Below are 24,037 nucleotides of genomic sequence, written 5' to 3'. Positions count from 1 at the left end.
TGAGTACTATTTGGATTATGTACTTTGTATTGGGATTTGCACTATTGGGATAGTATAGAGTAGCGCAACTATTTTATTATTCAAGATTTACAGTGCCTTAAAAAAGTATTCATACAACTTGAAACTTTCCACATTTTGTCATGTTACAAAAGTAGAAGTAGAAAGAAAATGATAAATCAATTTAACGTTTTTATTTTTACAAATAAATATGTGAAAAGTGTGTAGTGCAGCTTCTATGAATGGAGCAGCCAGGCAGAAAGGCTGGGCATAGTGGGGCCCTCTCGATGAGAGCCTGTAAGAGCCTGTTAGTTGTATTAACCCTTGCTGCACTATACGATTACAGAGGCAGGGGTGGGGAAGCAGGACAGAGAATTGTAACTAACAGAAGAGGAATCAACACAAGAGACACATCCTGCTGACTGTAAGTTACAATGGTTATAAAAAGTCTATGCACCCCTGTTAAAATTTCAGGTTTCTGTGATGTTAAACAAATTAGACAAATAAATCATTTATAAACTAGTTCCACCTGTGACCTATAATGTGACCTATAAACTGGACAACTCAATTAAAAAATACAATAATGTGGTTGCATAAGTGTGCATGCCCTCTCATAACTGGGGATGTAGCTGTATTTAGAATTAAGCAATCACATTCAAACTTATGTTAAATAGGAGTCAGTACACACCTGCCATCATGTAAAGTGCCTCTGATTAACCCCAAATAAAGTTCAGCTGTTCTAGTAGGTCTTTCCTGACATTTTCTTAGTCGCATCCTACAGAAAAAGCCATGGTCTGCAGAGAGCTTCCAAAGCATCAGAGGAATCTCATTGTTAAAACGTATCAGTCAGGAGAAGGGTACAAAAGAATTTCCAAGGCATTAGATATACCATGGAACAGTGAAGGCAGTCATCAAGTGGAGAAAATATGGCACAACAGTGACATTGCCAAGAACTGGAAGTCCCTTCCAAATTGATGAAAGGACTAGAAGAAAACTGGTCAGGGAGGCTGGCAAAAGGACTACAGCAACATTAAAGGAGCTGCAGGAATATCTGGCAAATACTGGCTGTGTGATACATGTGACAACAATCTCCCATATTCTTCATATGTCTGGGCTATAGGGTAGAGTGGCAAGACGGAAGCCTTTTCTTACAAAGAAAAACATCCAAGCCCGGCTAAATTTTGCAAAAACACATCTGAAGTCTCCAAAAAGCATGTGGGAATGTGTTATGGTCTGGTGAAACCAAGATTTAACTTTTTGGCCATAATTCCAAAAACAACAATGAACATCAATAAAAGAACACCATACCCAGGGTGAAGCATGGTGGTGGCAGCATCATGTTTTGGGCTGTTTTTCTTCAGCTGGAACAGGGGCCTAAGCAGGCCCGGACTGGGACAAAAAATAGGCCCGGGCATTTTAGACTGAGCAGCCAATTTTTCCAGGGACCGAGGGGGGGGGGGGGGGCGTCGCGGGTAGACATTTTCGTGGGTGGCTGGTGTCGGCCCTGCCCTCCACACTGTAATGTACAGGAAACACTGTAATATAACGGGAACTGCATTGTAAAGGGGCACTGCAATGATTACAGTGCCCCTTTACAGTGCAGTCCCCTTTATATTACACTGTCCCAGTCCTATTGTGGCCATACAATGCTAGTACTGTCTGTCTCCTATTGTGCCCACACTGCCCAGTGACACTGACCTGCTCTCTTTTTGGTGGTGTGGTACAGCGTGGCTCTCCCTTTCTGGGGGTGCAGGAACAGTGTGGCTCTCTCTCTCTCTGGTGGTGCAGGAACAGTGTGGCTCTCTCTCTGGTGGTGCAGGAACAGTGTGGCTCTCTCTCTCTGGTGGTGTGGTACTGCACAGCGTGGCTCTCTGGTGGTGCGGTACAGCGTGGCTCTCTCTGGTGGTGCGGTACAGCGTGGCTCTCCCTGGTGGTGCGGTACAGCGTGGCTCTCTCTGGTGGTGCGGTACAGCGTGGCTCTCTCTGGTGGTGCGGTACAGCGTGGCTCTCTCTGGTGGTGCGGTACAGCGTGGCTCTCCCTGGTGGTGCGGTACAGCGTGGCTCTCTCTGGTGGTGCGGTACAGCGTGGCTCTCCCTGGTGATGCGGTACAGCGTGGCTCTCTCTGGTGGTGCGGTACAGCGTGGCTCTCCCTGGTGGTGCGGTACAGAGTGGCTCTCCCTAGTGGTGCGGTACAGCGTGGCTCTCCCTGGTGGTGCGGTACAGCGTGGCTCTCTCTGGTGGTGCGGTACAGCGTGGCTCTCCCTGGTGGTGCAGTACAGCGTGGCTCTCCCTGGTGGTGCGGTACAGCGTGGCTCTCTCTGGTGGTGCGGTACAGCGTGGCTCTCCCTGGTGGTGCGGTACAGCGTGGCTCTCTCTGGTGGTGCGGTACAGCGTGGCTCTCCCTGGTGGTGCGGTACAGCGTGGCTCTCCCTGGTGGTGCGGTACAGCGTGGCTCTCTCTGGTGGTGCGTTACAGCGTGGCTCTCCCTGGTGGTGTGGTACAGCGTGGCTCTCTTTGTTGGTGCGGTACAGCGTGGCTCTTTGTTGGTGCGGTACAGTGTGGCTCTCTTTGTTGGTGCGGTACAGTGTGTCTCTCCCTGGTAGTGCAGTACAGGGTGGCTCTCTCTGGTGGTGCTGGGGCTATTAGTTCCCCCAGCACAGTCCTCTCTTTCAATTTACATGTTTCCTATAATAGCTGCCATAAGCACTCCTTTAGCCTGTTTTGGTCCCCCCCCCCCCCAGCAGAATGCATGCTGAGGAGTGTAGTTAGCTGCCTGCTGAAAACAATTGGGCCAACTATCTCTGGGACTACATTTCCCATGATGCCCCTCTGTTTCTTCTGATTAGCTGCTGTTGTGGGGACATCTCCTCACATGTGCTGCCGAGTCCCGACAAGAGAAGGGGAGGGGGTGAGCGGGGGAAACGTCCTGCCAGCAGCCTGCAGCTCTCCCCCTTTCCCCACCGTGCAGACCGTGACACCTTGGCTGTAGGAGGAGGAGGAGCAGTCCCTGGGAGCAGAGGAGCGGAACTGTTCGTATCGGCTCTGAGGCTGGGCTGTGTGTGAGTGAGACACACAGCTCAGCCGATGCAGCCGAAAGTTCCGCTGAAGGCACAGGCACGGCCGCATAGCGGTATCGGCGAGCGGCGGCCGCGGCCTGTGTTAACCATGTTCAGGCCGCGGTCGGCGCTAACCTACCGCTGTGCAGCCTGAACAACAACAGGCTACGGCGCGGGTGGCCCTGGCCGGGTCGGCCCACCGGGCATATGCCCGGTCTGCCCTATGGCCAGTCCGGGCCTGGGCCTAAGTCAAGGTAGAGGGAATTATGAACAGTTCCAAAAACCAGTCAATATTGGCATAAAACCTTCAGGCTTCTGCTAGAAAGCTTAACATGAAGAGGAACTTCATCTTTCAACATGACAATGACCCAAAGCATACATCCAAATCAACAAAGGAATGGTTTCACCAGAAGAAGGTTACAGTTTTGAAATGGCCTCGCCAGAGCCTATACCTGAATCCCATTGAAAATTTGTGGGGTGATCTAAAGAGGGCTGTGCACAGGAGATGTCCCCACTTCCTTCTTTATTTTTTAAGCTAATGTATGTTTATCTCTAATCAGAATGTACTATAATGATGCTGTGATAGATCTGTGTAAAGTTTGCTGTCAATAACAGACTCAGCACAAGGTTAAATATAAGGAACAAAGTTAGCTGCTTTCTTGTAGATATATTGGGGGGAAAGTTGTAATTGGTTGAATCTAGTAATTAATAAAAAAACTCTCATTAATAAGTCCTTAAAAAGGAAGTAAACCTTGATGGGTTTTACATCCTCTTTTTTTTCCCTGCAAAGTAAAAGCATAATGCACTAATATGCATCGCATACTAGCCCATTATGTTGCACTTACCTGCAAATGAAGCCCGTGATATCCCCACTGGTGGCCGCATCCATCTTCACCCCGACTCTGGGACCCGCTGTTCACTGCACGGGCCCTTTAGAAATGCGTATGCGCTGATGACATTGGCGCAAGCGTGTATTGTAAATATCTGCACGGTTTAGGAGATATTTCCAGTACAATATATCCAATATAATAAGGCTTACCTGTAGGTAAAAGTGGTGTAACTGGGATAACAACCACTTTAACTGACCCACAGGTATTGTACAAGAGTAGCAAACTTAAGACTACAGTCAAGTTTAGAATATTGGACTCATGACACACGACACTAATTTGCATAGTAATAAAAAAATATATATATATATATATATATATATATATATATATATATATATATATATATATATATATATATATATATATAAAATTACAGTTAATAAAATGTATTATAATACATGTTTTTTTTAACAATAAGGATTTATATAAAAAAAAGAACTATTAACAGGTACATTATGATTTATTTCAGCATGTTACACTAAAGCTGACAAATCAATGAAGAAGCAGGAAATGCTTAAATTAACAGGAAATCTGTGAAACAATGGATTTCTTTAACACCATGACAAGGCCAGCAGAATGATAGACACAGTATAGTTTTTCGTTTCCGGTATTTGGGGATATATTTGCATTTTGACATCTTTCCCTTGTGCACTTCCTTGCCTAGAACAGTGGAGATGTAAACTGTAAAATGCACTGTCTTTGGGAAGCTCTAGGCAGTACATGAGTGATTCTTGGCCATTTTTCATAGCTTTTATAATACAATGCTAATAATACAATGCAATACCTAGTATATACCTAGCAATACCTGTATAATTCCAAAACACATATTCAATAAGGCAGAGGATAAAGCAAACTAATGTCCCTAGGAAATGAAGAAATTGCAGCTTTTTCTGGTTTAATAGAATATGACCCCAGTACAAACCTATAGCTCCCAACTTTATGATATGAGAAAGAGGAACGCCTTCTAAAACAATGTATTTAAGTTATGGACACACCCCTGCCATGCCCCCAGATTACTAAGCAGGGCAAAAAAAGTTTCCACAATTGCTTGTTTTTGTCAAGGAGATTGGAGAACAGAGCTATACTTACCTAATCCTCTGATTCTCATTGCACGAGACTGGTCCTTGCAGCTCCTGCATCCCTGTGGTCTTGCGGTCTTGAGCGGTAGACTGTTTCTGACATCAACAAGCTCTGCACATGAGGATTCCAGAAACAGTCCACAATTGGATCGTGGGGGAGGATTGCTTGCAGGTGGAGCAGAGGATCAGGTGAGTATGAGGCTTTCTCCTCTCCCCTTGCCGGGACAAAATGAGCATGTGACCCAGAAAAAGTTCTCTTTTTTTTAAAGAACAAACGAGATAAGAGGTGGCCACATGTAAACAATGGCTCCGCTCAAATGCCTCCAGTTTGTGGAGAGCTAAGGTGAAAAGAGGAACAGAGGGATTGGATTCAAAGTGAGGGGCGTTTCCACTTTGGGAGGTATGCAAACCCTATACATAAATGCCTAAAATATCTGAAACATAAAAATACACTCTGCTTAGCTATTTGTACCAACATTTTAATTTGCAAATACTATTGTCAGGTCACCTGTGGCCAGGTGACAAGTGCACCCTGTAGGGGTCAGGGATGCACCGCAGGGAAGTGAACCCTATAGCCGACTACTGCTGGCAGGGAGGAAGCGTGACCCAAGATCACCCAGGGCGCGGAGTCTAAGACCCAGTTTTGTATTCACCAGAGCCCTTGGTGGTAGGGATGGTCTTGGCCGCAACTGGGTCCAGGTCGCGTTCCCGGGATTCCTCAGGTCACACTCCGCAGGGAGAAGGGGGAAGCAGCCAGCAAACAGTGGTGATGGACAGGCCGAGGTCAGGGCAACAGGCAGACAAGGATAACCGTGGAACATGCAAATAGTCAGGGGCACAGGCAGACAGGGAAGTCGGGGACAAGCCAAAACGGTACACGGAAGATGATCGTAGCACTCTGCAACCAGGAACTAGCAAAACACTGCAGACAGGAACTGAGCATTGGAACACTGTTGAACAGCACTGCAGACCTGTAGAGCAAAGGTTAATATAGGCTTCCTGGGATGGACTAGGGTGGAGCCATACAGGAAGAGGAAGTGATAAGAAGGGAAACCAGAACAGGATCTGCCTCTAATGAACACATGGAGATCAGGTAGGCAGACAGACATGATGCATATTCATGACAGTACCCTCCCTCTTACGAGGCCTCCCCCTTCCCTGCCTGGGTCCGGGTTTAGAGGGAAACTTCAGATGAAAATTCTTCAATAGACGAGGTGCAAAGACCTCTGATGCAGGAACCCAAGACCTCTCCTCAGGACCAAAGCCTTTCCAATGAACAAGGTACTGAAGAGCGCCTCTACAGAGTCGGGAATCCAGTACTTGACTGACCTCATATTCCTGATTCTCCTCAGAGACTGGTGCCGTGGTGGGGAGAGGACGAGAGAACCTATTAAGGACTAAAGGCTTCAGAAGGGAAACATGGAAGGAGTTAGAGATTTTGAGGTTTTTGGGAATCTGAAGCTTGAAACAAACTGGATTCAGCTTAGCCATTATGGTGTATGGACCAATGAATCTTGGAGCAAACTTCAGAGAAGGAACTCGGAGCTTGATGTTTCTGGTGGAGAGCCAGACTTTGTCCCCTGGTTGAAGAGAAGGCGGTTTACGCCTGCGGCGGTCAGCAAAGCCTTTGAATTTGTCGGCAGCTGCCCGGAGGGAATCATGGACGTCGCTCCAGATGGAATTGAATGACTCTTGAGCTGAAGCCAAAGCTGGGATATCCAGAGAACAGGTCATGGGAAGTGGAAGTTGAGGATGTCTTCCATAAACTGAGAAAAAGGGTGTTCTCTGCGAACTGGTATTCACATGATTGTTATGGGAAAATTCCGCCCATGGAAGTAGAGAGGACCAATCGTCATGATGAGCGGAGACTAAGGTACGAAGAAAAACCTCTAACTCCTGATTAACCCTCTCCGTCTGCCCATTGGATTGAGGATGGTAAGAAGAGGAAAAATCCAAAGCAATATTGAGGGATTTGCAAAAGGCTCTCCAAAAACGAGACGTGAATTGAACACCCCTGTCCGAAACAATATGAGAAGGAACCCCATGAAGACGGAAAATCTCTCGAACAAAAATGGGGACCAAAGCAGGAGCAGAAGGCAGACCAGGAAGGGGAACAAAATGTGCCATTTTGGAGAACCGATCGACTACCACCCAAATGACCGTATTGCCGTCAGACAGTGGAAGATCAGTGATAAAATCCATGGCAATGTGAGCCCAGGGCTCCTTGGGAATGGGCAAGGGCATGAGGAGACCAGCAGGAGCTTGTGTGGAGGATTTGAACTGAGCACAGACATGACAAGCCTTGACATAGTCTTTAACCTCTGAGCGGAGATTTGGCCACCAATAGTGACGACTAATGAGTAGGAAGGACCGGAGGAAACCAGCATGGCCCGCCACCTTGAAATCATGTCCCCAACGAAGGATCTTGGCTCTTAGCTCAGTGGGGACAAAGGTCTTACCAGGAGGAATTTTTGAGTCCAGGGTGGTAGAATGGGCAACAATGCATGAAGTTGGAATGATCGGCTCAGGTTCAAGAGTGAGATCTTCGTCCAAGGTGTCAAAGGATCTAGAAAGCGCATCAGCCCGACCGTTGCAGGAACCAGGTTTGTATGTAATCGTGAAACTGAAACGGGAAAAGAAGAGACTCCACCTGGCCTGTCTGGGATTCAGACGTTTAGCATTCTGTAAGTACTGTAGATTCTTGTGATCGGTGAAGATCGTTATGGAGTGAGGAGAACCCTCCAAAAGATGACGCCACTCTTCTAGCGCCAATTTAATTGCGAGAAGTTCCCGGTCACCGATGGCATAATTTCTCTCTGCCTGAGAAATTTTTTTGGAAAAGAACGCACATGGTTGACGTCTCTTCTCAAAAAGTTGAAGAAGCACCGCTCCCACTCCCACAGAAGAAGCGTCCACTTCAATAAAGAATGCCTCCTCAGGGTTTGGTCTCCTCAAAAGAGGTCCAGAGACGAAGGCCTGTTTCAGATCGTGAAACGCAGAGACAGCTTCGGGAGGCCAGTCTTTGGCATTAGCACCCTTCTTGGTCAAAGTGATAATAGGCGCGGCAATGGAAGAATAATTCCTGATGAACTGCCTATAATAATTTGTGAAACCAAGAAAGCGCTGTGTGGCCTTGAGGCTAGCAGGAAGAGGCCAATTGGTAATGGCTAAGACCTTCCCAGGATCCATACGAAGGCCCAAGCTTGAAACAAAGCATCCTAGAAACAGGACCTCAGAACATTCAAAGGAGCATTTCTCCAGTTTGGCATAGAGATTATTCTCTCTGAGGCGCTGGAGAACAGTGCGAACATGGTTCCTGTGGACATGCAGATTTTCCGAAAAGATTAGAATGTCATCCAGATAGATGACAACAAACTGGTACAGCAGGTCCCTGAAGATTTCGTTGACAAAGTTTTGAAACACGGCTGGGGCATTACATAACCCGAAAGGCATGACCAGATACTCATAATGGCCGTCTCGAGTGTTAAACGCAGTCTTCCACTCATCGCCTTCTCGTATTCGAATGAGGTTGTACGCCCCCCTGAGATCCAACTTAGTGAAAATGGAGGCACCCCTCAACCTATCGAACAATTCAGATATCAAGGGTAAGGGGTAACGATTCTTAATAGTAACAGCGTTTAATCCTCGATAATCAATACAGGGTCTCAAGGTACCATCCTTCTTGGCAACAAAAAAGAACCCTGCTCCTGCAGGCGATGACGATTTCCGAATGAAACCTCTGTCAAGGTTTTCTGCGACATACTCAGACATGGCCTGGGTCTCTGGGATGGACAAAGGGTATGTGCGACCCCTGGGCAGAATTGCTCCAGGAACAAGGTCAATGGCACAGTCAAAAGATCTGTGGGGAGGAAGCACCTCGGCTGATTTCTTACAGAACACATCCCGGTAATCGCTGTAAGCAGTGGGAAGATCCGAAGATACTGATGTGGTAGCAACCGGAAGTTCCCCCTTAGGAGTCACCTTGGAAAGACATGACGAGAAACATGAAGGACCCCAAGCCAGAATCTGCCCAGAAGCCCAGTCCACATGGGGAGAGTGGAGCTGTAGCCAAGGAAGGCCCAATACAATGGGAGTGGAGGCTTTAGGTAGGATGAGAAAGGATATCCACTCCTGGTGGAGAATCCCTATCGACATCCTAATGGGTAGTGTCTGGAAGCGAATAGGACCCCCTGGGAGAATAGTGCCATCAATTGCCGAGACTACCAGCGGCGTAGTAAGGGTAAGCTTCATAGAAGAAGCAGTTCTCCAGTCCATAAAGTTGCCGGCAGCCCCGGAATCCAGATATGCAGAGATCGATAGGGGAGAAGTGCCTACATGAAGGGACACCGGAAGGAGCAGACGGGAGGGTGATGTTTCTGGGTCCAATACTCCACCTTCTAAATGTATTAGACCTGAGCGTTTCCCGGGCGAAGCGGGCAGGAGGCACGAAGATGGCCCTTGCCTCCACAATAGAGGCACAAGCCCAGAGTTCTGCGTCTAGCACGTTCTTCGGGTGTTAGTCTGGTCCGGCCCAACTGCATAGGTTCCTCAGCAGGCAGGGGGTGGTCTACGGGACGAAGTGAGGGAAGCACAGACTGACTACGACCTAGGGAGTGCTGGTGTCTTTTCTCAATGGACCTCTCCTGAAAACGAATATCGATCTGATTGCACAGGGAGATGACATCGTCCAGACCGACGGGGATGGTTCTTCCCGCTAATTCGCCTTCACTCGGTCAGAGAGGCCATGTAAAAAGGTAGCGACCAGGGCCTCATTGTTCCAGCTCAATTCAGCAGAGAGTATACGGAACTGAAGAGCATATTGACCCACTGAACGAGATTCTTGGCGGAGACGTAGCAGAGCACTGGCTGCTGAAGAGGCCCGAGCCGGCTCTTCAAAGATGTTCCGAAAGAGCTTTAGGAAGTTGAACAGGCTGGAAACTACCGGATCATTCCTCTCCCACATAGGGGCAGCCCAGGCTAAAGCTTCACCGGAAAGGAGGGAAATAATATAGGCTACCTTTGCCCGATCAGACAAGAAGTTTTGAGGCTGTAGTTCAAAATGGATGGTGCACTGGCTAAGAAACCCCCTGCAGGCCTTGGAGTCTCCAGAAAAACAGACTGGAGGTCGTAGCTTCAGTGAATGCGACTCTGCGACTGGTGCGACGGGCGCAGCCGCTGCCGCTGGTTGTACTTGGGGTTGTAGATTCGGGGCTCCCAACGAGGTCTGAAGCTGATCAAAGCGGGAAGCCAGATCCTGAAGGAAACGCATCACCTGAGCCTGATTAGCTTCATGCGTCTCGAGTCTGTGAACAACGCCCTGTAATGGGTCATCTGCAGGAAGCGGCACGTCGGCCGGGTTCATGGCTGTTCAAACTGTCAGGTCACCTGTGGCCAGGTGACAAGTGCACCCTGTAGGGGTCAGGGATGCACCGCAGGGAAGTGAACCCTATAGCCGACTACTGCTGGCAGGGAGGAAGCGTGACCCAAGATCACCCAGGGCGCGGAGTCTAAGACCCAGTTTTGTATTCACCAGAGCCCTTGGTGGTAGGGATGGTCTTGGCCGCAACTGGGTCCAGGTCGCGTTCCCGGGATTCCTCAGGTCACACTCCGCAGGGAGAAGGGGGAAGCAGCCAGCAAACAGTGGTGATGGACAGGCCGAGGTCAGGGCAACAGGCAGACAAGGATAACCGTGGAACATGCAAATAGTCAGGGGCACAGGCAGACAGGGAAGTCGGGGACAAGCCAAAACGGTACACGGAAGATGATCGTAGCACTCTGCAACCAGGAACTAGCAAAACACTGCAGACAGGAACTGAGCATTGGAACACTGTTGAACAGCACTGCAGACCTGTAGAGCAAAGGTTAATATAGGCTTCCTGGGATGGACTAGGGTGGAGCCATACAGGAAGAGGAAGTGATAAGAAGGGAAACCAGAACAGGATCTGCCTCTAATGAACACATGGAGATCAGGTAGGCAGACAGACATGATGCATATTCATGACAACTATATTTGGCAAGTCTATATTTCAGTTCAGTGCAGTTGTAAACATTTTGAAAATTGGGGTCTCTCCTCAGCATACCAAAGAATAAACCTATTCAGGGCAAAACACGGTAGAAAATACTATTAGATGCTTTCTCATTCCAGATTGGCTATATTCTGAAATTTCAATGTCTCTTTATTTTAAAGCAGTATCATGCTTTACCATTAGGCAAGAGTTCCTCTTTAAAATTAAGATTAGTATGTATCCATTTCTCTCTTAGGCCTCGTACACACGACCGAGTTTCTCGGCAAAAACCAGCAAGAAACTTGCTGGGAGATATTTTTTTGCCGAGGAAACCGGTCGCGTGTACATTTTCGTTGAGGAAACTGTCGAGAAACTCGACGAGCCAAGAAGAGAGCAAGTTCTCTATTTCCTCGACAGGAGTCTTAAATTGGCTCTTCGAGTTCCTGGTCGGGCTGGTTTCCGAGAAACTCGAGCGTGTGTATGCTAAGAAACCCGCGCTTGCTCAGAATAAAGTATGAGACGGGAATAAAAGTAGCATTTGTAATGGAGATAACACATTTTTCAAGCTGTAACAGACTGAAAAGTGCAAATTGTCTCTTAACAAACTTTTACTTAACACGCAAACACATGAAATTAGCGAAACCAGCCCCAAGAGTTTAGCCAGTGGAATCGAACTTCCCCTACCGTTGTATGTGTTGTACGTCACCGCGTTTGAGAACGAGGAGATTTTGTCTTCACAGTGTGTACGAAAAGCAAGCTTGTCGAGTTCCTTGACAAGCCTAACAAGGAACTCGACGAGGAAAACGATGTGTTTCGCCCAACGAGTAACTCGGTCGTGTGTACGAGGCTTTACATCTGCATCTAGTTTAGAATTTGCATCATATTAAGTAAAATAAGCTAATAAATCAGACCACATATTAATTTTTTTTTTATTTATTAACAAGCAATATAGGTCTTTGCTAAGTACTCAAGATGTGTACTTTTTTCTAGCTACAATGTCTTGACACATGTCAGACAAAGCACAACATACACACAACTACCATTAATTGGCAAATAGTCAGGCGCAGAGACATAGGCTTCATGGGAGATCGATACTCCCAGAGGTGAGAAACTGCGGGAGAATGGTGATCATTAAGAAAAACAAGACAGGGAAAGGCACACAATTAATAATGTTCTTCTACTTACCTCTCTTTGAAAAAAATTCCAAGCATTTGTCAACCACTGGTATCTTGGTAGGCCATAATTTGGCATCCTGGATTTTAAACTAACCATATCAGACCACTGAATTACTGCCTGAAATAAAATAACAATAATAGTAACAATGACATTACATCTCATTGAAATGTATATTGACATGACATTATGTTTATTATGTATTCCTGTCTGGAGTATGAATGTTAAATTAACCTTTAGATCTATACACAAACATTTTAAATGATTACAAATTAATATGAAGCCTATCGATGACCATTTTTTTTAAAAGTGATTACGGAAGCATGAAGGAGAAGCACTTCACTTTAATTCATTAAAGCAGTAGTAAACCCACAGATTTTTTATTTTTTTTAAACCTGTAAGGCAAAAGGCATAATGAGCTAGTATGCACCGCATACTAGCTCATTATGAAATACTTACCTTAGAATGAGGTGTCGGCAGGTGATCTCGGTCCACGCCGAGGGAGCGGACATTTTCCCTCGGCGTGTCTTCTGGGTATTGCAGCTCCAGCGCTGTGAGTGGCCAGAGTCGCTATGTCGTCACTCCCGCGCATTCTCAAAAATCCACGCATGCTCAGAATCAAGTCAACGCATGCCCAGAAGCATTGAACTTCATTTTTTTCGGCTCGTCGCAGTGTTTTACGTTACCGCGTTTTGGCATGGTCGGAATTGAATCTGATAGTGTGTATGCAAGACTGATGAAAGTCAGCTTCATCGGATATCCAACGAAAAAATCCATAGGATTTTATTCCATCAGAAATCCGATCGTGTGTACAGGGCTTTAGAGTTATTTTCTACAGTCTTAGTCAAACTAAGCTCCCTTTAAATATCAGAATAAAAAAATCCCTTGGTATCATTTTTGGCTCTATGCAATTGAATTAACACACTATAAGCAACATAGTTTTCTGTACACCAGAAAGTAAAACAACATCTTTGCTAAGCACCATTTGTGAGATCTTAAGGTACAGTATTTGAGGGTGTATTTTAGTCTATGTGCAATCTGAAATTCAAAGTCACTTGCAGCTTTATTTTGTATGAATTTTGTTGCAGGGATCACTGCATGCATACATAAAAAAATTCCCCTACCACCAATCCATATATAAAAGGTTGAATTTAATAAAGAAGAATCACTCCCATAGAATGTAACCATCCGTAAACAAAAGAAAGTACACAAAACAGCAACACAAATATGACAACATTGTTTATTTTTTCATTTATATAAAAACCTTAAAACTTAAAATGAATTCTCGACACATGATCCAGAGGTCAGTTTCTTTCAGTGATTTTCACTATTTAGCTTACAGTCTACTAATGACCTTCACGCCGTACAAAACAGCCAAGTGTTCTCTACACAATATATGCACATGGTACAAAATGCAATACTTTGTAGAGATGTGTGCACTAGATTTTTTTCCATCTGGAAACTGACAAAATTAAATATTGGCAATGTATTTTAGACTAAGAAATAAAGATATTGCACTGTAAAACAACAACTGTTCTTACTGGTCCAGGTTTTAATGCAAAGACATGTGATCTTCTCATTTAGGTTTTTCTATGTCCCATAAATAGTAAAGAGGACAATAGAAAGCGGTTCACACCTGCTCTGCACAACGCAGTATCCCTGCAATTGAAAGATATTTATTACAGGTGTCAATTCCATTGGGAGAATATCTAATCTACGTGCAGAAACCCATGTTATTATACCATGTGGTCAATTTACTTCTGTCTTAAGGCTCAAACACACAGTCAGACATCCAACAAAATTTCCCTTGGATTTTTTTCCTAATTGATTTGTCCGGCCACACCCATAGCATACACACAGTCAGACTTTTCTGCAAACTTTTCTAAAACTTTCCTAACATCACGTGTTTTTTTTTGCTATTTTCTGCTCTTTACCGCTACCCTTTGGTTAACTTCTGCTATTGTTTGTTGCTTTTAACATTGGTTCTGAGCATGCGTATTTGCACTTTGTCCAAAAGTTGGTTGGATTGCTGTACACACAGTCAGACAAGGCACCATCGGACTTTTGTTGCCGAAAAGTTGGTCCGTTTGCAGACCCAACTTTTTGTCGGATGAAACCCGAAAAAGTAGGTCCGATGGAGCGTACACACAGTCAGATATATTAGAAAACTTGCAGATTTTGAAGTTGGTTGGCAAAAAGTGTGACTGCGTGTATGGGGCTTTACTTTCAGATATTTCAGTTTTACTATGGCTACCATGTGATTGGCTATCATGCACGGTTGCACCAGATTTTGCACGCTAGTTTTAGTAAATCAACCCCACTTAGCAATTACTCTTGAATAAGTCTAAATAATAAAGCTAAATTCTGACAGAACATTATTGCTTTTGGAGTAGAACTTCAGTTGTCAAATAAATAAGTAAATAAATAAATAGCACGTTGTTTAATAAAAAAAAACAGCTCCCGCTGCATTTCTTGTCTTAAAGTGGTTGTAAAGGATTTTTTTTTTTTTTAAACAAACATGCCATACTTACCTCCACTGTGCAGATCGTTTTGCACAGAGAGAGTGGCCCCGAACCTCCTCTTCCGAGGGCCCCCGGCGGCTCCACCCCGCATCAGATAACCCCCTCTGAGAAGGGCTCTCCCCAGGGGGTTACCCTAGCATTTGCGTCCACAGACACAAATGCTGACTCAGCAGTGGATGCCAATGGTTGCGCCGCTATCAATCTATCCAATCAAGAGCTGGGAACCTATGGAGAGTGGGACGGTGGGGATGCGCTGATGGAAATTCAGGGCTTGGGTAAGTAAAACGGGGGGGCTAGGGGGCCAGTCACTGCAAGGTGTTTTTTTACCTTAATGCATAGGATGCATTAAGGTAAAAAAAACTAAGGTTTACAACCCCTGTAAGCAAAAACTCCACTCTACTGGCCCTTCTCTAGCTTGTCCACCAGCATAAATTGACCCACTTCCTCTGAGCTCAGACTGCCATGCAAACCCAAACGGAAGTGCATCACAAATGACAAACTCGGCTTACAGTACAGAAAGATAAAGTAAAAAACCTGAGGATGCCCGGTAACATGGCAGAAGACTCTAGGAAAAAGGAATATATCAAGTGAACTTTTGAAAAGCTGCTGTGGAAAAGAGCAGGGGTACTGAGGAAGAGGATGGGGTTCAAACAGTTGAATTTTGTTTTAAAGGAGAGTATAGCTTTGTTTTGTTTTTTTGTTATGAAAGTGATTAGCTTAATGTAAAAAAATCAAGCATGCACATGGGGGCAGCCACATTTTAATATTCTCCACAAATTGTAAGCAGTCCCAACCTTTTTGCTCGAGGCTCTCCATGCCCTGCTCCACAAATTGGTGGGTGATGGCTTCAGATGCTCCGTGACCCGCTGTCAAACATAACATCAAAGACAAAAGGAAGATGTTCTCATTCTAAAAGCCCAAAGTAGATTTTATTAATGTTGGCCTCTGGCTGTGGGATGGGGGCCAAGCTCTGACGGTTTCTTTAGTTGTGAGACTTGGGCCCTGTGGGCTATTTAGTCCAGTGCTACGGTGAATGATGTTGGGAATATATACTTTGGTGGATCCCTTCTCCTGGTTTCTGTTTTTATATCTGAATATACCTGGGCACAAGGTAACCTTAATTTCCACCTCTGTTGTATGCAGGTACTGGTTATTGATCACACCTATTCACCCCTTTTATAGAAATATATTCCATTGGATCTGTCTCAACACCCTACAATTAAAGGTTTCATGTTTAAAACTGTCAATTTGGCCATCTCCTTCTGTGCATTTTTTGGGGGTTTATTGCCTGTGGTACCCTTGTTGTGGAAATTTTATGAAGATGTATTTAATATGTATTGTCACAATGTCTCCCATTGTTAGTACTCCCGCAGCCCGCTCTAAAGAGCTGACTGGGGCACACTGACGCTGGTTGAGTCCCGTCTGGTAGTGGAAAACTTCCTGAGGTTGGAGAGAGGTGTTTGCAGAGTGGGGATATGTCTGCCAGCGAAAAGGCCCCTGTGCGATGTACAGACGGATGTGTTCACTCTGCAAAGACATTATCAGTTATGAGCGGATGTACGTATGCTCGTGTCTTCCCGGTGTGCCTGGTCAACACATTTTGGGGGGGGTATAGCGTGCCTTTGCAGATAATCTCCCATCCACAGGAACGTTAGTATAATCTGGGTATGCAATGTTCTTTAAACAATGCAGAATAAAGATTTACGCCAATGGTAAAAACGGGAGCCTTTGAATTGTTTTGGTCAGGGAGAGTGTCCATGATTCCAAGCCATGCGGCTTCCTTTGTCTAGTTGAAGAACATGGCTTCCAGGTACAGGGGGTGGGAAATTATACACACTGTCCCTACCCAGACATGCCCATAAGACTCCCCCAGTCATTGTTCATTGGTTGTTGCATAACTCCTCCTGTTGGAAGGATTGCCTGTGCTTGATTGGCCAATTTTTGAAGCCATCAGGTTCTATTGTTGTATAAATATAGAGTACTCCGAGGTTTATCCCCAGTTGGTCGACCTGGGGATGTAAGCACGTAAGCTGTGGTCATGTCTGTTTACTTGGGTATATGTAGGAAACAGAGTGATAGTAAGATGCATTATGCCATTAGACTGAAAGGAGTTTAAAGCGCAGGAGATATGGATTACACGTAGCGTATAGCCAAATCTCCACTACACCCTTATGTCCGCCTGGAGAAGTAATGGGCAGATGTTCGGCTGGCTGTGATAACTGGCAATCACTCAATCTGCTTTCTTCTTGTCTTGATCCTGAGGAAGCCAAATGTTTGGCAAAACGTTGACTTTACAGACAGCAGTTTATCACACACATCATCTGTTGTGTTTGCATTTATCAGGATGTACATATATGTTTGTATTGATCACTTGTAAAATACATTTAATTCATAGATAATATCACAAAGTCTGGGGTTGGTACTTCTACTTTATTGTATTTTTATCTTTCTACAAAAGATTATGTTTTTGTTTTACTTAGACTTGTCTCCACCATGTTGCCAGTATAGTCTGTGATTGTAGGTTACCAGAGTTTAGTCTCTAGTTTATGCCTATGTGCTTTCTTATCCTGTTTTGGATGAGGTCATAAAAGTCTCCCTCACTTACTAAATGTATTAATGTTATCTAGTACAGGGGTAATCCACTTGCTCTACTTACTCTATTCATTCCACTAGGAGATTAATCGTAGGCTTGACAAATGCTGGCTTCACGTTCTTCTTAGTAGTATTTGTTTCTCTCTTTGCGGAAGTCTATTAGACAGGTCAGACCAGTTAATAACAATGCACTAGCTATGGGGCTGTGGCGTTATCTCAGCAGTTGTTGATCAAGAAGTAACTGTGGTTAGATACAGAGAGCCAATGGAGGAAGAATATAATGCAAGAAAGGGGGTACTGCAATCTTGCTATAGCAGGCATTTGAAATGGAAATGTTACATACATTTATATTAATGTAAACACTATCATAAAAGCTTCAAGTTTGTGTCCACCTAAATTGCACTAGGATTTCCTTTTAAATGAAATACAGTTATATATCAGACAGGAGGCTTCGTATCTTATGCAATTCTTTCTTTACTAAAGCTCATAGCAGAAAGACATAAAAAACTTTATGGTAATTTACAATAAAAAACTCAAAAGGACTACCAATCCCAGCAGTCCCTGGGCCAACGTGGCCCCTCCCAGGCCTCAGCCTATATATGGGACTGTCTGAGGTAACCACATCCTCTTTCTTTCTGCTCATCGCAGCTTTCAGATAAGTATTAGATGACATATTTATTGATTTTATAATACAGCTGATATTTGGGTATTGGGCTGTGGGGTAACCCCCCCTCCGCCTGCCTTTTTCTCTCAGCTGTGCACTACATTGTTTTATTCATTGTTTTATTCATGTGTATGCCTTTCATGCATTTTTCCCTGCATATTGTTTTGTTCTGGTAAGGTGAGGTGACAGGGCTCCCCCTGCGTTTCCACCCACACTCGCCGAGCGCACAGTGCAGCCGCGCTCTCTCCACACGTCCGCGGCTCATTTCTCGCTCCCCGCCCGCCCATCCGTTGTTTTCGCCTGTCAGGCGATATCCCTGCTCAGTCGGCGCCATCTTTTCCCCTTCTCCTCTCACGTTCGCGCGCGGAGGGAGGGGCGGTACTCGGCGCCGTCCAATCAGCGCTCTGGAAGCGTAGTCTCGCGAGACTTCGCCCCAGAGCGCGATAGAACGCGGGCTTTCTCCCTCACACCGCTGCCAGTGCAGATCGTCGGTGTATAGGTGAGGAAGCCTGCTGTGCTGCTCCCAGCGTTCTCCCCCCTTCTGTCACCGGAGATACTTGCTACCTCCAACCATTAACCCTATCATTCCTCTATGCTTACAGCAGCCTGTAAGGATAGTAAGACTCTTAAAGAGAAAATACCTTCTGCACTTTAATGTCAGGATAGAAAAGATCCTTAAAAGAAAATACTTGTTTTCCCAGTGTAGATATATTGAGATATAGATATATATAAGTGCAGATATATACATATAAAGAATTTATTCATACATAAAGAGGTGATCAGTGTTTTTAAACACATACGGGCTATATTACCCATGTCTGAAGACAATTTTACTGCCCCCCTTGCAGGGGAGGTTTTCACCCTTGATACTACACAGTTTATGACGGCTGCTCAGATCCAGGATCTGATTAACATCTCTGTCCAGACGGCTCTGGCCTCGGCCATCCCGTCCAAGGGACCACACACCTCTAAGCCTGCTATGACTAATCCGCCTCTAAATGGCGAACCGCCAAATAAGAAAGGCAAGGTTTCTTTCAAGCAGAAACACACTCTAGCAGCACCTGACTCCCCGACAGGGGAAGTAAACAATTTGTTCCAGGCAGTACCCTCCCCGGCCTGCCAACCTCAATATCCAACAGACCCTGACCGACCCCTGGGCCTCAGGGAGTTAGACACTAAGAGGCAACGGTCCTCGCGAAGGACCAAACCTGACTCCTACGTCGTTTCCTCGGACGAGGACTCGCCAGGTGCTTCAGGGAGAAGCGAGTCTGATGACTACGGGTCTGATGAAGACAGACAGGATATTGAGGATACGGCATTTCACTCCAATGCCACCCCTGATACTCAGGGAGAAGTTATTTTGGATGCACTGGGGGAACCATTCTTCCACCCAGATGCCATCGCTCACCCGCGATCTGGCGATTGGTCCCCACTGCCTCACGTATCTCAATACGTAGAACATTGGGCCAGGAAATCCCTGGACAGACCTGCCCGCAACAAACTAAGGGCCGAATGCCCTAGACCAGCCATCCCCAACAAGGTGGTGGCCACACCAGAGGTGGACCCCATGCTAGCTAAATATCTAGCGAAATCAGGGAAACTCCCCAAAAAAGGGATCGAGCGGTCCTTTAAAGCTATCCAGGAACGCATCCTTGATTTAATAGGGCCCCTGACTAAAATTCTGAACTTATCAGAACAAGCAGCCGTTTTGGACCAACCAGTAGACCTAATGCAACTCCGCGGCTGGGCCCAGAGAGCCATTTGCCTAGCAGGTACGGCTAACACCTCCTGCTCAATCGAGAGACGCCGTTCCATATTAATGCGGCTAGACCCCCAGCTATCCCACCTGGCAGAAACAGAACCCGGCCCTTCAGCGGGCGGTATGCTCTTTGGGGACAACCTCCTCAAAGACATCAATAAATTCGTGGGATTATTTTCGGGCCTTGACAAGGCCCAGACATCACTAAGGAAGTCAGGAACCGTGAGAGTTTTTAACAGGGCCGGCAGAAGCAGAGGCCGATCTGCCGGCCGCGGTTCCACCTACAGGCCACAAAACAGAAACCCCCAATACCAGTACCAGCAGGCTCCTCCCACCTACCCCGTTCCAGTGGCGCAGCCAGCACCGTTTTTTCCACCCAGAGGCAGACCATGGCGCGGACGCGGCGGACGTGGTTACACACGATCACGGCCTCCATTCGGTGAGTATTCCATACACTCCACAACCACACATACCAGTGGGGGGACGCCTGAAATATTTTATCCACGCCTGGTCTGCGATTACGGCAGACCCGTGGATATTGCAGACGGTCATGGGTTTCCAAGTAGAACTTCTATCTTCACCAATGTTAAATGTGGCCCCTCACCCCATCAATTTCACGAGCCACAGCATTGCGCTCATCGAGAGCGAAATTCAGGACCTCTGGTCCAAACAAGCAATTTTAAAAGTACAAAACTGTTCCCCGGGATTCATAAGCAATCTTTTCCTTGTCAAGAAAAAAGGGGGCGGGTTCCGTCCCGTAATAAATCTAAGAAATCTGAACCAACATGTCTGCTACAGACACTTCAAGATGGAGGGCATCCACTGCCTCCGAGACCTCCTACAAACGGGAGACTGGCTAGGGAAAATAGATCTGAAGGACGTCTATCTCACTGTCCCTATTCACACGGAGTCACAACACCTACTACGATTCCGTTGGAAGACTCAGATGTGGCAGTTTACCTGCCTCCCGTTCGGGCTATCGTCAGCACCATGGTGTTTCACGAAGTTAATGAAACCAGTGGTAGCATCGCTACGAAGCAGAGGGGTACGTCTAATTATCTACTTGGACGATATCCTTATCATGGCCCACTCAAAGGCCCTAGTGTCCCTTCACATGTCCTGGACGGTGTCTCTCCTACAGGCACTGGGTTTTCTAATCAACCGCGAAAAGTCGGTCCTAGACCCAGCCCAGGGGATGGAATTCTTGGGTTTCCTGGTGGACACCAAACAAGCGGTCCTCCGCCTCCCAAAAACAAAATTAGCCCTAATTCGAAAGGAAATCAGGGCAGTACTCCGCAAAGGCTCCTTGTCCTTGCGGGTTCTGGCCCGCCTAGTGGGACTCTTAGCTGCATCCATCCAGGCCATCTTCCCGGCCCCACTTCACTACAGGGCCCTTCAGAGACTCAAAATTTTACATATTCGCCAGGGACTCAGGTATGCGGACGAGATCCCCCTCTGTCCGGAGGCAATAGAAGAATTGCAGTGGTGGCTCCGCCACGCGGTCGAGTGGAACGGCAAGACCATTTTCAATTCCGGGCCCGACATCATCATAGAGTCGGACGCGAGTCGCCACGGCTGGGGCGCTCGCTGCGGGACGGATTCCACAGGGGGGACTTGGTCTACCTCCGAGTCGGAATTGCACATCAATGCCTTGGAACTGTTGGCGGCATTTTTTGCAGTCAAGAGCTTCATCCCACAAGCTTCCAATTGCTGTGTACTGTTCCGCATGGACAATGTGGCCGCGGTTCAGTACGTCAACCGCTTGGGTGGCACCAGATCCAGAGTCCTTGCAGATCTGGCGAAGGAGTTCTGGCATTTTTGCTTGGCCCGCAACATTATCCCTATCGCGGAATATATTCCAGGAATCTCCAACACGGTAGCCGACTGGTTCTCACGCCACCTTACCGACTCCAGCGACTGGCAGCTGGATCGCCCGGTATTCCTCCTTCTGGAACGTCTTTGGGGCCCGTTGAACATGGACTTGTTCGCTTCTCGCCTCAACCACCAGCTGCCCCACTTCTTCAGCTGGAGGCCCGATCCAGAAGCATCCGCGGTGGACGCGTTCCGCCACATTTGGCCAGAAGGAACTCACTATGCGTTTCCCCCATTTCAGATGATACCCAGAGTTCTCCTTCAGGCCTCGAACCAACATGCGACAATTGTACTGATAACACCCTGGTGGCCGACACAGCCCTGGTTCCCCCTCCTCTTGGGGATGGTCGTGGACTACCCCAGACTGATTCCCCTGTCCCCAATGTTGTTGACCAACCCGTCCGGGGAACCCCATCCACTAATCATGGAGGGCAACCTCCACCTCCTAGCGTGGCTAATTTCAGGATCTCAGGATCGGATCTCAACCTTTCAGGATCAGCTAGGGACCTCCTCGCTGTGGCCTGGGCCCCTGGGACCAGATCAACCTACCGATATGCCTGGCGACTCTGGGTTCGTTGGTGTGATCAACGACAGGTTGATCCCATACACGCCCCTGTGTCCGTAGTGGTAAATTATTTGGCAGAGTCTTTTGATTCTGGCAAATCTTACAGCTCCATCAATATATACCGTTCGGCCATATCAGCATACCACTGTCCAGTTAATTCGTTAGCTGTAGGAAAACATCCATTGGTCTGTAGACTACTGCGGGGTATTAGATTCCAACGTCCCCCTAGGCCCAGATATCAGTCAACTTGGGACGTCTCCAAGCTATTGGACATGTTTGCTTCATGGGAGGACAATGAGAGATTGCCCCTACGGCTGTTATCTTTCAAACTCACAGTTCTACTCTGTTTGGTCTCAATCAAGCGCGTCTCCGACGTAAGAGCGTTAGACATCTCCAGGCGGCAATTCTCGCCTCAAGGAGTCAATTTTTCTGTGGTCCGTAGGACAAAAACGAGTATCCAATCTGTCTTCTACCCCTTCTTCCCCACTCACCCGCGGCTTTGCGTGGTTCGCTGTTTACAAACTTATGAAGCACACACGTCGATGCTTCGACCATCTAATCTGTCCCAACTCTTGGTCTCGTACGTCAAGCCCCATCACCCAGTCTCTTCCGCCACACTGGCAAGGTGGGTACGTTCCACCATGGAAATGGCGGGCATAGACGTCTCCTTATTCGGAGCGCATTCTACTAGGGGTGCTATGGCTACGAAAATCGTCTCCTCTGGAGGCTCTCTTCACGACCTACTCAGGGCGGCTGATTGGTCATCAGAATCCACCTTTCGTAACTTCTACTTCAGACCGGAGGCCCATGTATGCATGTCAATTTTATGAGTTTGTTTATGCTTGTGTGCATTATTAATGTTTTTGTTTGCTTTAAACTTGCATAAGATACGAAGCCTCCTGTCTGATATATAAATTGAGATTTTCCTAGCTGGTGAAGGAAAATATTAGTTATATGAAGACAGGAGGCGAGTATCTTCCCTCCCTTCCCATCCCTATTACGATTATCTCTCTTTTCCTTACAGGCTATTGAACCTCACAATCCTGACCCGGAAATACGGATGATTTAAGTGGCTCACAATCCCTGTTGGATTGCAGTTGGTCTGTTTTCTCCTGAAGGCGACGGCCCGGTCGACCCAGTATGCTTCGGTTTCCCTTGATCCCCGTTGGGATGAAGTCAGTTCGGTTGAAGCGGTCCAGTTGGTTTTTCCCTTTTCGCTCCCTGCAGACGCGGAGATCGTGTTCCAACGAGGAAGCCCCTGATCATCATAAGGAGAGAGGATCGGACTTACATTTCTGATTACACGGTTTTTTACACAAAGAAAGAGGATGTGGTTACCTCAGACAGTCCCATATATAGGCTGAGGCCTGGGAGGGGCCACGTTGGCCCAGGGACTGCTGGGATTGAAAATATAAATAAACAAGTGATAAGCGCTTCAAATAGGTGACCGTGATCACAACAGAGGATAATTCCAATAATGAGTGCACAAATACAATAAATAACTGCACTGTGATAAGTGAAATAATTATCAACTGGGAAAGAACAACCCAAAAATAACACAAGGATGTGAACCTGGAATGGTAAAAATAAATGAATCTCTGTGCAATTGAAAGTGTCCAGAAATAATAAAGTGCAAATGCTGAAGCTTCAAAAAATGAATAAAAAGATCAGATATGACAGACAGTCTTTAAACCAGGTGAGTCTGAAGAGGTAAACTTCTAAATCTCTATTTTCTTCCCTCAAACGATTGGTGGACTATCCTCATAGGTAATGTAATGCCCTTACCTGCAGGGTGCTATATATAAGCATATAGTATGATCTCTACTATCGATGATCTTGCGTCCCCAGCTGTGGATCACTCC

At 46.5% G+C, this 24,037-nt stretch overlaps 1 protein-coding gene across 3 annotated transcripts in view; it reads right to left on the bottom strand.

Annotated features, from left to right (window-relative positions):
- The window catches only part of TSPAN12 (tetraspanin 12), a 255,911-nt gene that overhangs the window by 71,059 nt on the left and 160,815 nt on the right, over positions 1-24,037 (bottom strand). For all 3 annotated transcript variants that reach the window (XM_040343747.1, XM_040343746.1, XM_040343745.1), the window contains one exon: positions 12,214-12,321. In XM_040343747.1, coding sequence (XP_040199681.1) covers positions 12,214-12,321 — 108 coding nt within the window. The remainder of the gene's footprint in view (positions 1-12,213; positions 12,322-24,037) is intronic.

The sequence above is a fragment of the Rana temporaria genome, chromosome 3, assembly GCF_905171775.1.
Source record: "Rana temporaria chromosome 3, aRanTem1.1, whole genome shotgun sequence".
Classification (NCBI taxonomy): domain Eukaryota; kingdom Metazoa; phylum Chordata; class Amphibia; order Anura; family Ranidae; genus Rana; species Rana temporaria.
This window is presented reverse-complemented; position numbering and strand designations above follow the sequence as displayed.